Source organism: Pseudonaja textilis, chromosome 1 (genome assembly GCF_049901715.1).
Source record: "Pseudonaja textilis isolate UNSWEBS1 chromosome 1, rPseTex1.2, whole genome shotgun sequence".
Lineage (NCBI taxonomy): Eukaryota > Metazoa > Chordata > Lepidosauria > Squamata > Elapidae > Pseudonaja > Pseudonaja textilis.
Window position 1 is genome coordinate 39,317,134 of NC_141990.1, and position 14,232 is coordinate 39,331,365.

The 14,232-nt window shown below is 37.4% G+C and overlaps 1 protein-coding gene across 4 annotated transcripts in view; it reads left to right on the forward strand.

Annotated features, from left to right (window-relative positions):
• PPP2R5D (protein phosphatase 2 regulatory subunit B'delta) overlaps positions 1–14,232 on the forward strand; it is a 55,423-nt gene that overhangs the window by 36,128 nt on the left and 5,063 nt on the right. For 3 of the 4 annotated variants that reach the window (XM_026695905.2, XM_087931726.1, XM_087931732.1), the window contains exons 11-15: positions 2,904–3,074; positions 3,487–3,614; positions 4,115–4,216; positions 12,882–12,954; positions 14,107–14,223. In XM_026695905.2, coding sequence (XP_026551690.1) covers positions 2,904–3,074; positions 3,487–3,614; positions 4,115–4,216; positions 12,882–12,954; positions 14,107–14,223 — 591 coding nt within the window. Of the gene's footprint in view, positions 1–2,903; positions 3,075–3,486; positions 3,615–4,114; positions 4,217–10,209; positions 10,273–12,881; positions 12,955–14,106; positions 14,224–14,232 lie in introns of those variants that run through there. The other variant, XR_015743313.1, reaches the window with a different exon arrangement.

Genomic DNA, 14,232 nt, shown 5'->3' on the forward strand with positions numbered 1-14,232 from the left:
TTTATAATTTTTTTCTTTTTTTAAGAATATAGTGTGTTTTTTAAGAATGTACCAAGCAGAATCCGAATGGAAGTTATGTATTATATTGAATGTTATAACTTTAGGGTACATATTGAAGCCTAAATAAGAGTTAAATGGATAAACTTAAAAGATATAAAGGCATACTCCAATCAGTAACTACAGGAGAAATTTTGTTTAATGAGAAAAGATAATAGATAATTGAAACAGGACAAAAAATACAAATATAATGATTTGAATTGAGATGAGATAATTAAAATAAAATTGAGAAAATTAAAAGAGGGGAGAAGCTATGCAGAAAATGTAAAATAGTAATAAGATATGGAATAGAATATAAAAATGAGCATGAACTTGAATTTGTGTCTGTACGAAGAAATGTAACCCGGGATTACGCTACTTTCAAAAAAGATGTTTTATTTGTATTTTTTTTCTTTTTGTGAAAACTCAAATAAAATTTAAAAAAAAAAAAAAGACGTTTGCTCTTTCCTAACTATTGTTATCAATTTAGGAATATCTTGCTTCATGTCTCATCTATGCAAAACCGATTGATACTTGTGCAAGCCTTTTCTACTGGGAAGCTTTGCTTCTTGAAGCCAGTCTCTTGAGAGTTTTGTCTGTTTTTCAAATTTTTGAAAGTTCTATGAAAACAGTCTCTTTGAAACAAGTATTTGATGTGTCATCTTTCCTGTATTGTTTGGCTTAATGGCTCCACACCTGCTGTTTTGGGATGGTGTTCTTTAATTTTTGCTAATCTAATCATTCAATGTCACTGTTTTTAATGTGTTTCTTTTTAGGAATTTATTTCTGTGATGATCAGGCAAAAATGATCATTTCCAAAATTATCTAATTGACTAACAAATTCATGCACAATTTCATTCCATTTCTGAAGAATAGGGGAAAGTGTAAATAACATTTATGCTATTTTGCATGCACAATAAAGTTGTTCAATCTTAACCTGTACATTCCCAGCAAAGAAGAGCTCACACAGCAATCATTTTATGTGAGCGCTCCAATATATACTAAAAATTACAAATGGCCACTGACCTAAACTATTTTCAAAAGACGATTCATGAGAATCAAAATAGCCATCAAGGGAAAAAAGGAAGCATGCCCTGAATTCTTAGATTGTTGACATTATTTAATTAAAAATCATCTTCATAATTTAATCTGCTAAAGCAATTGTTGGCTAAGCTGCTGTTAAATTAATTACTGATTTTAGTATTAAACAACACAGAATCAGAATTCCATTTTTTGTATTTACATGAAACTACTTTACTTTGCTGTAAAATATTCCATTCTGATTTTTGTCCTGATCACATGAAGAATAGTATGGAATCTTGGAAATTATTACAGCAATCTTCCACCTCTCTTTTCTTAGTGCATTATTAAGTCAGCATCTCTTTGTATATTTTCAATCTCTTCTTCCACGCTTTTTGCAAGCTGAACTGAGTTGCTATTTATGTGCTAAACTGTTATCCAACGTCTCTTCTATCTGTAGTTTGCTTATGTCTAGCTATATGTCGCGTTTCTTTTTCCTCACAATCTCATATCCCATTTGTTTGAGTTTTTTTATGATTTTGTTTTTGTAGATCATAAGTCAAAATTAATGGACTATATTATCTTAAATGTATAAAATTGGGAAGGATAGGACTGGAAAGGGAAGAAAGGATGCTGTTTATGTTTGCTGTTACTTCTTGCAACAAGGAGTAGTTTGGTATTATATCTAAATGCACACAAATAAATGGGATTAATCATAAATCTGTTTGCTAATAAATCGTATTGTTTATCAAAAAAATTATATCTACGTTAATTTTGCAAAGAAAATATACATTGTTTCCAATCATTTTCTTTTTTTTAAGTAATTATTCTTCCAGAGATTAGCAGTATTAGTAGAACTAATATTTGAAGGAAAGGTAGAATGTACTAGGATGGGAAGAAATTTGGAATATTTTCATGAAATAAGACATAAGATAGTTTTCGACTTACGACCATAACTGAGCCCAAAATTTATGTTCCTATGGAAAGCAGTTGTTAAGTCAGTTGTGCCCCTTTTTATGACTTTTTTGCCACAGTTGCTAAGTGAATCACTGCAGTTGTTAAGTGAATCATGCAGTCATTAAGTGAATCTAGCTTCCCCTGTTGATTTCGCTTGTCGGAAGCCTGCTGGGAAGGTTACACATGATCGTGGGACAGTGAAACTGTCATAAACACATACCAGTTGCCAATTGCCAGTAGTTTAATCATGTGACTAAGGGAATGCTGCAACTATCGTAAGTGTGAAAAACAGCAGCAGTGATCCCCGCCGCCTAGAACAGCTAATCAGCGGTATTCCAGGAAGCCAATACAACTGTCAATCAGCTGCTTGGCAGCGAAGGCTCCAGTGATTCCCTGATGGCAGCTCACCAACCCCCCTTCCCCTGCTGCAATATTCACTCTATAAGACGCAGAGACATTTCCACCCACTTTCTGGGGGTGGGGGGAGTGTGCCTTATAGTGTGAAAAATACCGTAATATGCTTAATATTCCTGCCTTCTATAGACAATTCTGTGAGATAGTCTGAGCTGAGAGAGAGTTTTCCTACTGGATTTAATGCTTAAGGCAGGCCTAGAACTCATGATCATCTTTTTTTGTAGGCCAGCACTTTAGCTAAACTGGTTCTGAATGGCAATTAATATTAATAGCTTTTAAAATAACAAAGAGGTTAAAAATCCTATTCTGTTACATACAGAAAGAGATATACAGGAGTCAGAAATGTTCTATAAATATGTTTCATACTACATGGCATTTGCAAAAATGTTGTAAAGATTTATTCAGAATTAAACGCTTCTAGACTACAAAATCGGTTGTATATGATATATTTAATCTGCTTGCTTTTTTTCTTTTAGGTGATAATGGGGTTGCTAAAATTTTGGCCGAAAACACACAGCCCCAAGGAAGTTATGTTTCTGAATGAGCTAGAAGAAATATTGGATGTCATTGAGCCTTCTGAGTTTGTGAAAGTTATGGAACCTCTGTTCAGACAGTTGGCCAAATGTGTCTCTAGTCCACACTTCCAGGTGAGTTAAAAGCTAGGAAAGATGACAACAGGTTTTTTGGTATTGGTACTTGGGCAGTAGACATTTTCAATTTTTCCTAGGACATTGGCAGATAACAAAAAATACATGACTGCTATACACTTAACTGGTGTTACAAAAAGCATTTCTTTTCAGTGAAATAAAGCTCTTTTCCACTCACTATAGATTCCTATTCTGATTTGTTAAAAGAATGGAATTTCAGTTATAAGCCAAGCTAACAAAATCTCACATAAATAGGCTGAATTTTAAATTTGATAAGCATCTGATAGCTGTTCATCTATTTAAAAATTATGTCAAATTCAGGTGCCCACCTTATGATGGGCAACACTAAGAATTTTAAGAATGCCTACTTTTTTCTATTTTTAACTAAGTCTCATTTTCATTATTTATACAGGTGGCAGAGAGGGCATTGTATTATTGGAATAATGAATATATCATGAGTTTGATCAGTGACAATGCAGCCAAAATCCTTCCTATCATGTTTCCAGCACTCTACAAAAATTCCAAAAGTCATTGGAACAAGTAGGTATTTCAGGGTGGCTTGGGACGAGTGAAATTTCAAATTAGGGATCTTCAGCTTGCTTTTCTGTCAAGAATTGTTCATGATAGGGCAATAATATTGCTATATTTACATTTTTATCATGGGAAGAAAAGGAGAAAAGTATCAATGGCAGTAAGTGGAAATATTCAAGTTAAATTCCCAAAAGAGAAATGAATATGTTGCCTGTGCTCTATTTGCTTAACTTCATCTTTTTTTTATCGGGGGCGTGTGGGTGTGGAATATGAGTTTCATGCATGCAGACTAGCTTTGGAGGTAATTTTTTCATTCAATACTGAGAATTGTAAATGGTTGTTTTTGGATGTTTTTGGAATGCCTGTTTGACTAATAAATAAATGTGTAAGCATATGTGCTAGGAATTTAGAGTGTGGAACATCCTGTTTTCCTCAGGGGTGTTTTTAATCTCTGCCAAAGTGTTTTGGAGACATTTTAAATAATTTATCATAATTTCTGTCTTTTGCAGGACTATCCATGGGTTGATCTATAATGCACTGAAACTGTTTATGGAGATGAACCAAAAGCTATTTGATGATTGCACGCAACAGTACAAGGCAGAGAAGCAAAAGTACGTGTTTTCATTGAGAAGTTGATTGATAGTAACTAACCTATGAGTGCTGAGATTCTCCTTTTTGAGATAGTAGTTAATAATCAGAATGAAAAATCTGCAGTGATCCACTTAAAACTCTCTCTGCAAATAAGACATGCCACTTATTATTATGGAACAGTAAAAAAGATGGGCTGGAACAAAATATAAATCAAGAAACCAATAATTAAAATATCCGATAAATTTAATCAGTTATAAAAAGTTATGTGAACATGGGTGTTTGGAAGTAAAAGAAGCTACCGAAGAGTTTAAAAAATACAAATACGTTTTTTTTAAATGTAGCTCTTAACTATAACGCTAAAGATATCCCAAAATATGGTTAAAGAACATAACTGTTTGTTTGTTTGTTTGACTTGTATTCCCACCATCTTGCCTAGAGGCGATTCTGGGCAGTTTACAAGCATTTAAAACAACAGCTTATATCCTATGGTGATACCTCTAGCACAATCAAACATCAACATTGCCTATCTGAGGTCCTTGGGAAGCAGTCGATACATACATCAAAAAGCCAAATCCACATCTGGCTGAGTGTACGACAAACCATAATAATAATTGATCATTTAAAGACAGGGAGGAAAGGAACAAGGTGGGCACTTCTCTTAATCTGGTAGCCACCTCCAGAGGGATATAGCTCCTTTATACTGGCTGTAATTCCAGTTGAATTAAATATTAATTCATATTAATACATTAAATCAATTTCAAATTTGTACTACCAAAAGGTTTGTTTATATCCCGCCTTTATTATTTATACAACTAACTAAAGGCTGCAAGCATATCCAACATCCAACACTCCTATTTTCCCCCACAACAACAAGCCTGTGAGGGTGTTGGGCTGAAAGAAAGTGACTGGCCCAAGGTCACCCAGCTGGCTTTCATGCAGAACTAGAACTCATGCTCTCACGGTTTCTAGCCTGGTGCTTTAACCACTAGACCAAACTAGCTGTCATTTTATTTTAAATGAAAATATCATTTAAAAAGTGCTGTCTAGAAAAAAAATTGGCCCTCTAGGGAGAACCTGTAAAATGAAAATTCCTTTGCAAATCAATAAGAAAGGGATTCCACAGACAGAACTATGATTGAGATGGCTTTCTTTGTCATAACTGCTGTCATGGTTAATCTTTATAACAGGCCTTCACACATAGCTTTAACCTTAAATATGAAAATGGAAGATTGTTTAGACATTCAAGATATTTATATGGAGATGAAAGCCATTTTCAGATAATATCCCAAATCAACTGGGGCTTTTTAGAAATAATCATTAGCTATTTGGAAACATTCCTATACCCCTTTAAAGTTGAACAGCTGCATTTTTCCCTAGTTGAACTTCACTCATTCTCTTCAAAAACAACCCCATGTAAACCGCATTACAGTGGCCTAGTTTGCAGGTAAGCAGTGCATAAGTAATGGAGGTGGATTTAGCTCATCTAGATACAGCTGCAGTTGGCTTACTGATTGAAGGCAGTAAAAGGTAACTTTCTAGCAATATCATCCGTACTTCTAAAGCATTATTAGCAGGACATAAATTTATAACCTTGGGCCCTTTGGGCAATAATGGTTTCATATCTTAGTTTAAATAATTAATATTCATTTGCCCAATTTATATAGTCACCCATCTTGCCTGAGGCAACTCTGGGTGGTGCACAACAATTGATGAAAAAGTGAAGAAAACAGCAAATTCAAATATAAAAACCATAATAATAAACATCATTAAAAAAAAACAAAATATGCAAAATATAGCTGAAGGGAGAATGAAAATGGAGCCATCTAGACAAGTCTTTGGTTCTATGGAAACTCCAGGCCTGGTCACATGACCAGGTCTTATGGGTCTTTAGGAATATCAAAAGGGATGGGGCCAGTCTAATTTCAGAGGGAAGGGTGTTCTATAAGGTGGGCGCCATGGCAGAAAAGGCCCGTTTTTCTGGGACTCGCCAAATATAGGATCCCAGCTAATGGTATGGACAGCATGCCTTCTCTTTGAGATCTTACAGGACAAGCTGAACTAATTGGGGAGAGGCAGTCCCTGAGATAGCTCCATCCCATGCTGTGAAGGGTTTTAAAAGTTAAAACCAACATCTTGAATTGGACCTGGAAGCAAATTGGCAACCAGTGCAACTTGTATAGCAGAGTTGTAACATGTGCTGCTCTAAGAGCACACATAATTGCTCCTGCATTCTGTACCAGCTGAAACTTCCAGATACTCTTCAAGGGCAGCTCCAGGTAGAGTAGTCCAATCTGGAGGTAACTAGGACATGACTGACAGAAGCAGGGCCTCCTGATCCAGGAACAGCATAACTGATGTTTTCCTATCTGATGGTTCCATGAATTATTTGGATTTTTTACACTGCAGCATGTTCTATTTCTCAGCCTCAAACAACCTCCATAATACCGTATTTTGGGGACTATAAGATGCATTTTGGTTTAGAGGATGAAACAAGAAAAAATGGTTTTTTGCCTCCACACATCCTGTTTTTGCCTTCCCCACCATCCAGAAGCACTCTTCAGGCCAAAAATGGGCCCATTTTTGGCCTCCAGAGGCCTCTGTGAGTCTCCTTTTTGCTCTCCCCAGCCCCTCCAGAGGACCAAAAAGGGCTCGTTTTTGGCCTGCAGAGTGCTTCTGGACATTGGGGAGGGCAAAAACAGGACCCACGGAGGCTTTGGTAGGCCAAAAATGGTATGTTTTTTGGCCTGCAGAATGCTTTTGGACAGCGGGGAGGGCAAAAACGGAATGCGCGGAGGCTTTGGGAGGGCAAAAACGGGTCTGTATTCACTCTGTAAGATGCACAGATATTTCCACTCACTTTTTTGGGGGGTGAAAAGTGTGTCTTATAGTCAGAAAAATACAGTACTTGATTTCCTCGAAACCTTTGAACAGGTATCAGATAGCAATTTTGCAGTTGCGAAAATAACATGTTTTTTAAAAGAGTAATAGAATCATGTGGAATCGGAGCACACCCACACATGTGCTCAAAAAAGCCTAGAAGTAGGTCTTTAACCCTGTAGAAATTATTATCAATATTTTATAATATGATATGTAGTCAAAACTATAAGTGATTTGACTGGAGCCCAATCTTATTTACTATATTTAATTTCATTTTAAAGGTAACTGAAAATTAAATTAAACCTAGTTTTTAGTTTTTCCTCTGTAGCAGGAAAGAGCATTTCCTAACACATCATTCAAAGTTCAAGTAAAGCCTTTGATTAAACAAAAAGTTATGTACCTTTCTGCAATAGGCAGAGAAAATCATGGAAATTGAACATTTTCCAGCATTGCCTTTTATGGCTATTTGTCCAGAAAGGATAGAAAACCTGCCTTTTCAGCTGAGTCTGTTTGGTAGTACAGAAAACATTATAGATGGTATGGAAAACAGTGAGAATAACCTATAGGATTATAATCCATCTGAGTGAGCAATTAAGAAGAACGAACATACAATTAAGGAGTTTGGTGTGGGAGTTCAGTTTAGGAAAGAAGCAGGAAGAGCTAAATAGAGTATTGATAATTGCTCAACTTGGCCTATAAATAATTCTGTTCTACTCTACTCTACTCTACTCTACTCTACTCTACTCTACTCTACTCTACTCTACTCTACTCACTTAAATTAGCTGAGGCAATTTCAGGCAACATACAGAAAAGCCATTTACCAGAGAATGAACTTTCTTTGATCAGGCAAATAGGAATTTGGCGGGAAAAGCATCCCAAAAAATCCCATGTTTTCTCTGGTAATCTAACAACTAGGGACAGTATGTGGGTATTTTATATATCATTATGCAGAGAATTCTACAAAGTTAGACTTTTCCCCCCTTTTGTTCATCTGAGGAATATGGGAGATGGAGATAACTATGTTCTGCAGGGACTGTGCTTTATTTGTTACACATGTATGCAGACTTGTTGCTTTTGTGTAAGAAAAAGTGAACATAGGTGAACCCCTTCAGTTATCAGGAAAGAGGGAAAATTATTGGATTAAACAAAACAAGTGCTTGCAAGAGGATAGAGAGATGGGTGAATGTAGCTCAAGGAAACCAAGTTTATTTAGAAAAAAAACGTTTCCTTTGGAATTTCAGAATAGATTCCACAGTCTCTCTGTTGTTGTAGTTTCAGGACCATGAATGAAGAGCAGCTGCCACAAGCCACAGAGACAGAAAAAGGACTTTATAGGTTCTTCAAAGGAAAGGATTCCTGTCTCTGACTTGAAGAAATGGGGAGGGAGAGGAGGAGGAGGAGGACTAATGACTCCTGGCTAAGGGGGACCAAAGCAGTAGTCCAGTAGTCTTCAAGAGATTTGTACCTCCCTGGGGTTCATATTTGGCATGGCAGGGAAAGACTTCCATGGGGCAAAATGACAAAGCCAGATCCTGTGAACAAGCAGAATGAAGGAGTTGTGCCCAAAGATGGGATTTTCTTCACACCTTCCTATCAAAGGAAATGGGTCTGGAAGAAAGAGAAGGATTTTGGAAACAGGATGTGCAGATGGTTTCAACAGGAATAGTTGGGATTCTTTGACTAAAGGATAGATTTCTGCTGTGAGATGGGCTATGCCTCATCAGAGCTAGGAAGAACATGCTTGTAAGATGTTTTTATAAACCTGACCCAAAGGTATTAAACTGAATTCTGTGGGGACTCCAGAAATAGTTTTGATACCAGGTACTGGGAATGAAATGGAGAAATGTATGCTCATTGTGAAGGCATTCAATAATGAAGGCATAAGTGCAGCAGAGAATAAAGTTAAGGCATATGACCCAAGGTTTCCAGAGTCTCTACAGAAATGCACAGGAATTCAAGGGAACAACAGAAAGAACTAGAAATGTTAACATGGGGAAACCAATATTTCATAGGTATTACTGAAGCCTAGTGCTACGAGAGGAATATATGGATTGAGAGGAGTAAGCCACACACAAGGGGGAAATGGCATTACATAAAGAAAATCCATAAGTATGCAGAACGCCCCTCAAATGAGCATGCGGGGACAGTCAGGTGCTGAGAAAGAAGAGAAATGGAAGCAGCAGTTGTTGGAATATGCTATAGTTCACCAAACCAGATGAAAGATGTGGATCATATTTTCTTGAGCCATATGACTGAACTTTCAGGGAACAGGTGATAATAAGAAACTGCTCAGATAAGTTAAAAAACCAACCCAGCCAAAATTGTGATATCCCAATATTTCCTAGTTCAGAGTCTAACCAAATAGCCAAACCTGGTTGAAGAGGTAAAAGCAGTGGGACCCCAAGCCCTCAGAAGGAAGTTACGAATCATCAATTTCAAAATGCCATGAAAAGGGAAGGGAACTGCAAGGGAACGTTGTCCAGTTTCATTAATCTTGGACAATTATTAGGTGGGCAAAAGGAATGTTTGGGATGTCTCAAAAAGAAAATATTAAAATATAACTGTATGCTATTGTACTAAGACAAAATATGTTGATGTACAGGGAGCTTTTGATTGAAAAGTTAAGAGGTTTAGGAATAAAATATAGATATAAGGATGAAGATATGTGAGAATGGCCATGGAAAAGCCAGCCAGAGGGACAGTTGGATAAGAGGCAGCTCAATGCGCAGAAGGAATGGGGGCATGATAAATGTTCCAGAAGGGTCTCTTTCTAGTTTCTTGGGTTGTCAAGGCAACAGGGGGTAGATGTATTTAAGATTGCAAGTTTCTGTTACTATAACCTTATAGTAAAGTAGAATTAGTTCATCTGGGTGTTCTTCCTGTCTGGACTACCTTGCAAGACTGGCAGAGGACCAAGAAAGCACACCAGCAAGTAGCTAATGTCTATAGAAAGGAACTTAACTCAAAAGGAACTTAGATTTGCAAGTTGCAAGTAACAACATAACTATTTTGGCTACGTCCATAGAAAAAGGAAAGGGTGGGCCTGCTGCATGGATAAGATGGCAGGATGGTAACAAACTACGGGGAGAGGGCAGAGCTCCTCAATTCCTCCTTTGCTTTGGTCTTTTTCTCAAAGGGGAACTCAGTTCAAATGGACCTAAGCAGAACAGTTGACACAAGAAGGGAGTGGCAATCCAAGGTAAGTAGAGATAGTTAGGGAGCACCTGACTAACATGAATGAATTTGTTTCCAGAGCTTGATCAATTCCACATGATGCTCTTAAAGAGCTTGTGGATATTATCTTGGAAGTCCTTTTTGTGATGTTGAGACATCATATAGAATGAGGACAGTGCCAGTGGACAGGACATGAAGATCTGTTAACCAATTCGCTTGTCATTGTTACTTGGCAAATTCTAGAATAGTTTATAGTTTGTAAGTATTTGGTAAGGATGGTATTATTTTGCCTGTAGCCACTATGGAATTACCAGGAACAAGTAACGCCAAACCAATCTGTTCTTTTTCAAATAGTGTGAGTAGTAAACCATAAGAATGAAGCAGACACGGTGTGTCTTGGCTTCAGGATGTCTCATGAATACCAGTAGAGGAAAATAGCCAAATATGGACAGGACCACGGTAGTATTGTGTGGATACAAAACAGGTTGAACAGTCATACTCAATGAGGGGTCCTTTGGGTCTCTGCACACTAGGAGGAAGTGCTGAGTGGCAAACTGAAAGGCTTTTTTCTAGGCTTATATGATTCAGTGTATTTATAAATGACTTGGATCAAATATGTGGGTAACACAATCCTAAGGGGACAACAAATACTTTATAGAGAACAATATCAGGATTCAAGACTAATTGTTTTTTGTTGGTCAAAAGTCACATTTGGATTATTCCATTTAGCTGGGAATACCACATTTTAGGGAAGGACATTGATAAATGGCAAGAGCAAAACAGCCAAGATGATAAGGGACTGCAAGGGAAAAAAAACGTGAAACAAACTGCCCTCCAGTATTTGAAGAGCTACCGTGGAGGGGTTGTTTAATGTATTCCAGAAGTCAACTCAAGAAAGAGTGACCTTAAGTTGCAATGAAGCAGATTTATTTTATTAAATTTCCGTCATTCTCCTCTACAAGGTGATTCTGGGCATCATAACATTTCCTGATGTCGCTTAAACATCAGGAAAATTCCTCCATGGTAAGAGCTCTTCAGCAGCGAAATTGATGCCTTGTGAGGCAGTAGTCTTCACTGGAAGTTCTAAACAAAAAAATCAATGGCCATTTGTTGGAGATGATATGGTAATAGATACATACACCAGAGATAAGACTGAACTAGATGATCTCAAATATTGCTTTGAACTTCTACATAGGGAATGTCAAACTCAAGGCCTGGGGGGCGGATCTGGCCCATGGGCTGCCCTGGAAACAGTAAAGGATCGTCCCACAGTGCCTCTGCCAGTGAAAACGGAGCTCGGGAGGGCTCCCAATGGCCCTCCCGAGCTCTGTTTTCACTGGCAGAGGGTTGCAGGAAGCTGTTGCAGCCGAAAATGGAGCTCGGGCTGACATAGCGCTCGGGCCACCACAGGCACCCCTAACATGGGTGACATTGAGATGGACATGCCCCTGCTCCCCCCAAGGTCAAACACAATCCTGATGGGCCCTTAATGAAATTGAGTTTGACACCCCCATTCTAATTTGTCAGTATAAATCATATTGCAGTATTACCTTGATGCTGGAAATTGTATGCAGTCAATCTGAATATTACCTGTTTTCCAAGTCACCTAGGTTGTACCCCATGGTGGCTTTGCTCAGATGGAAATCTTACATGCATAAAATGTACCTGTTTTCATTGTTGCTTCATGTTCTGCATGTTTCGGTAGAGTTCCTCAACACAAATGAGAGGAATAGGGAAAGAATGGGTTTTTCACTTTGCATACTGGAAATGGATACCAGTATTATAATGTCACCAATCGGTAGCAAGCAAGCAATTCTATGCAGCCCTTTTCTGAGTACTGCTTATACTGAGAAGCATATAAACTGCAAATCTGTAAATGTTTCTTGAGAATAAGAAATATAACGATCTTCAGTCGGCACTTTAAAAACAGTTTAAAAGTTTAAAATATTTATTGCCGTGTAAGTTCTTAAAGCTAATTTTTACTTCCAAGTAAACCATTTAAATTTCTGGATTTAATAGCTTCATGGTCTTTGGCCTGCTTAGTTCCATAACGCTCTAAATCATGGGTGTCAAACTCTCCGTGTCATGTTGGCGTCACGTGACATTTTGAGATGGTTTTCCCATTAATGGAGCTGGGGTGGGCATGGCTTGCACGTGATGCATCTGGCCCACGGCCGCCAGTTTGACACCCCTGCCTAAATAAACATGTGATCTATGAGGTTTTTTGAAATCGGGGATAAGAAGTTCATCCGAGAACGGTAATCCAAAGATGAGGAGAAATGGGGGTTAATGTCTCTTACCTGCTGAAGAATTGAGTTAATAGGATTGGGTGAACTGAATGAACTGCTTTTGGGGGTTGGGGAGGAGATGGGAATGATTGTGGTCATTCTGAAACCTGGGCTGAAAGTAGAAAAGGTATTACTTTATGACATATGTCGTAAAGGAAGGATTTTACATTTTTCTAAGCTATTTATAAGTGGGGAGGGAAAAGGGAGGGAAAGAGGTACTTTAATTTGTATCTGCGTAGCATGCTTTTCAGGCTTTGTATTTAGAATGGTGTAACATGATCTGACCTCTAGAGAAATGATAAACCAGAAGTTTTAATACCAAAAATAAATTTCTTCCAATCTTCAGAGGGCGGTTCAGATTGAAGGAAAGAGAAGAGATGTGGCACAAGATTGAGGCGTTAGCTCGGCAGAATCCTCAGGTAATTATTATTATGATCAGATGAAAGGTTTTGAAATATCCTCACGTTCTTCTATTAGGTAATACTGCCAAACACCATACAAAAAGAAATTCAGGGGGAATGCTGAACCTGTGTTTAAATCTGACTGTGGCTTTAGTGTGTAGTGCAATAAATGTTACTATCAGCTTCTGTTTCCAATGTATAAATTTGAAGTGTAAAGACCAAATGGTTTTAATCGTGGTCACATGCTTTATCTGATGGTATTTTGGAACTGATAAGCACGCATCTAAGCAGTTGCTAAAACAAACCAAACCAGCCTAGTTTTTCTGGGAGGCTTCAGTACCTATCGTAGCTTTGTTTATTCACTTAGTCTGGCACTAGATGAGTGTTTCATAAGTTTGGTAAGTTACTACATCAAAGGAATAAATGTCAGAAACTGGCTTTATAGTCCACCTAGCTGATTATTGTTTCTGCTAACAGCAGGGTTTGTAAGATTTCTTAGATGGAGTTTCTAAGTTTCACCTATAGCATGTGATTAATCGCTGAGTTACTATTCTTCCCCAGAATACTGAGCTGCTAAACAGCAGATATCATTGCTTGTTGGTTACCTGAAAATAATTCAGTTTAATTGGTTTTGCAAGTTACTGCTTCTCCATGTTTAATTAATTTAGGATAATGTTATAGTATTACTCCTATATCATTGTACTATTTTATGTGAAATAAAATACACGCCCCAGTGTTAATTCTTGTAGGAATTCAGGCTTTTTTCATGCACTGATTCCTTTAATTCAAAAAACCTCTTTGAATATTGAATAAAATCCAAGTTTTGAATAGGTAATAGCTGCATAACAATTGTATTGTTAGGTTTTAGTTTAGATTGGATTTTATGCCTTGATACTTTTCATTATTTTGTTTAGTTGGGATTTTCAACAAAAAATGAATCAATCCCCTTTACTGTAAGGGAATATCTGAATTAAGAATGAAAGTTTTCAGTAACTTTTATATCCCCAAATCTATTTCACAAAGGGATCATGAATTGTAATTGAAAACATTCACATTATATCCTTTTTTTTTCTCTTTTTGGGATCTGTGTATATGTGTAAACATTTGATGTTCTAGTACTTGAGTTGCTGAGCTTGCATTCCCATTTTTCTGTGTGCTGTGTTCCTGCAGTACCCCATGTATTGCGCACCCCCACCTTTGCCTCCTGTTTATTGCATGGAGACGGAGACCCCCACTGCAGAGGACATACAGCTACTGAAGAAAACGATGGAAACAGAGGCTGTACAGGTGACTTTA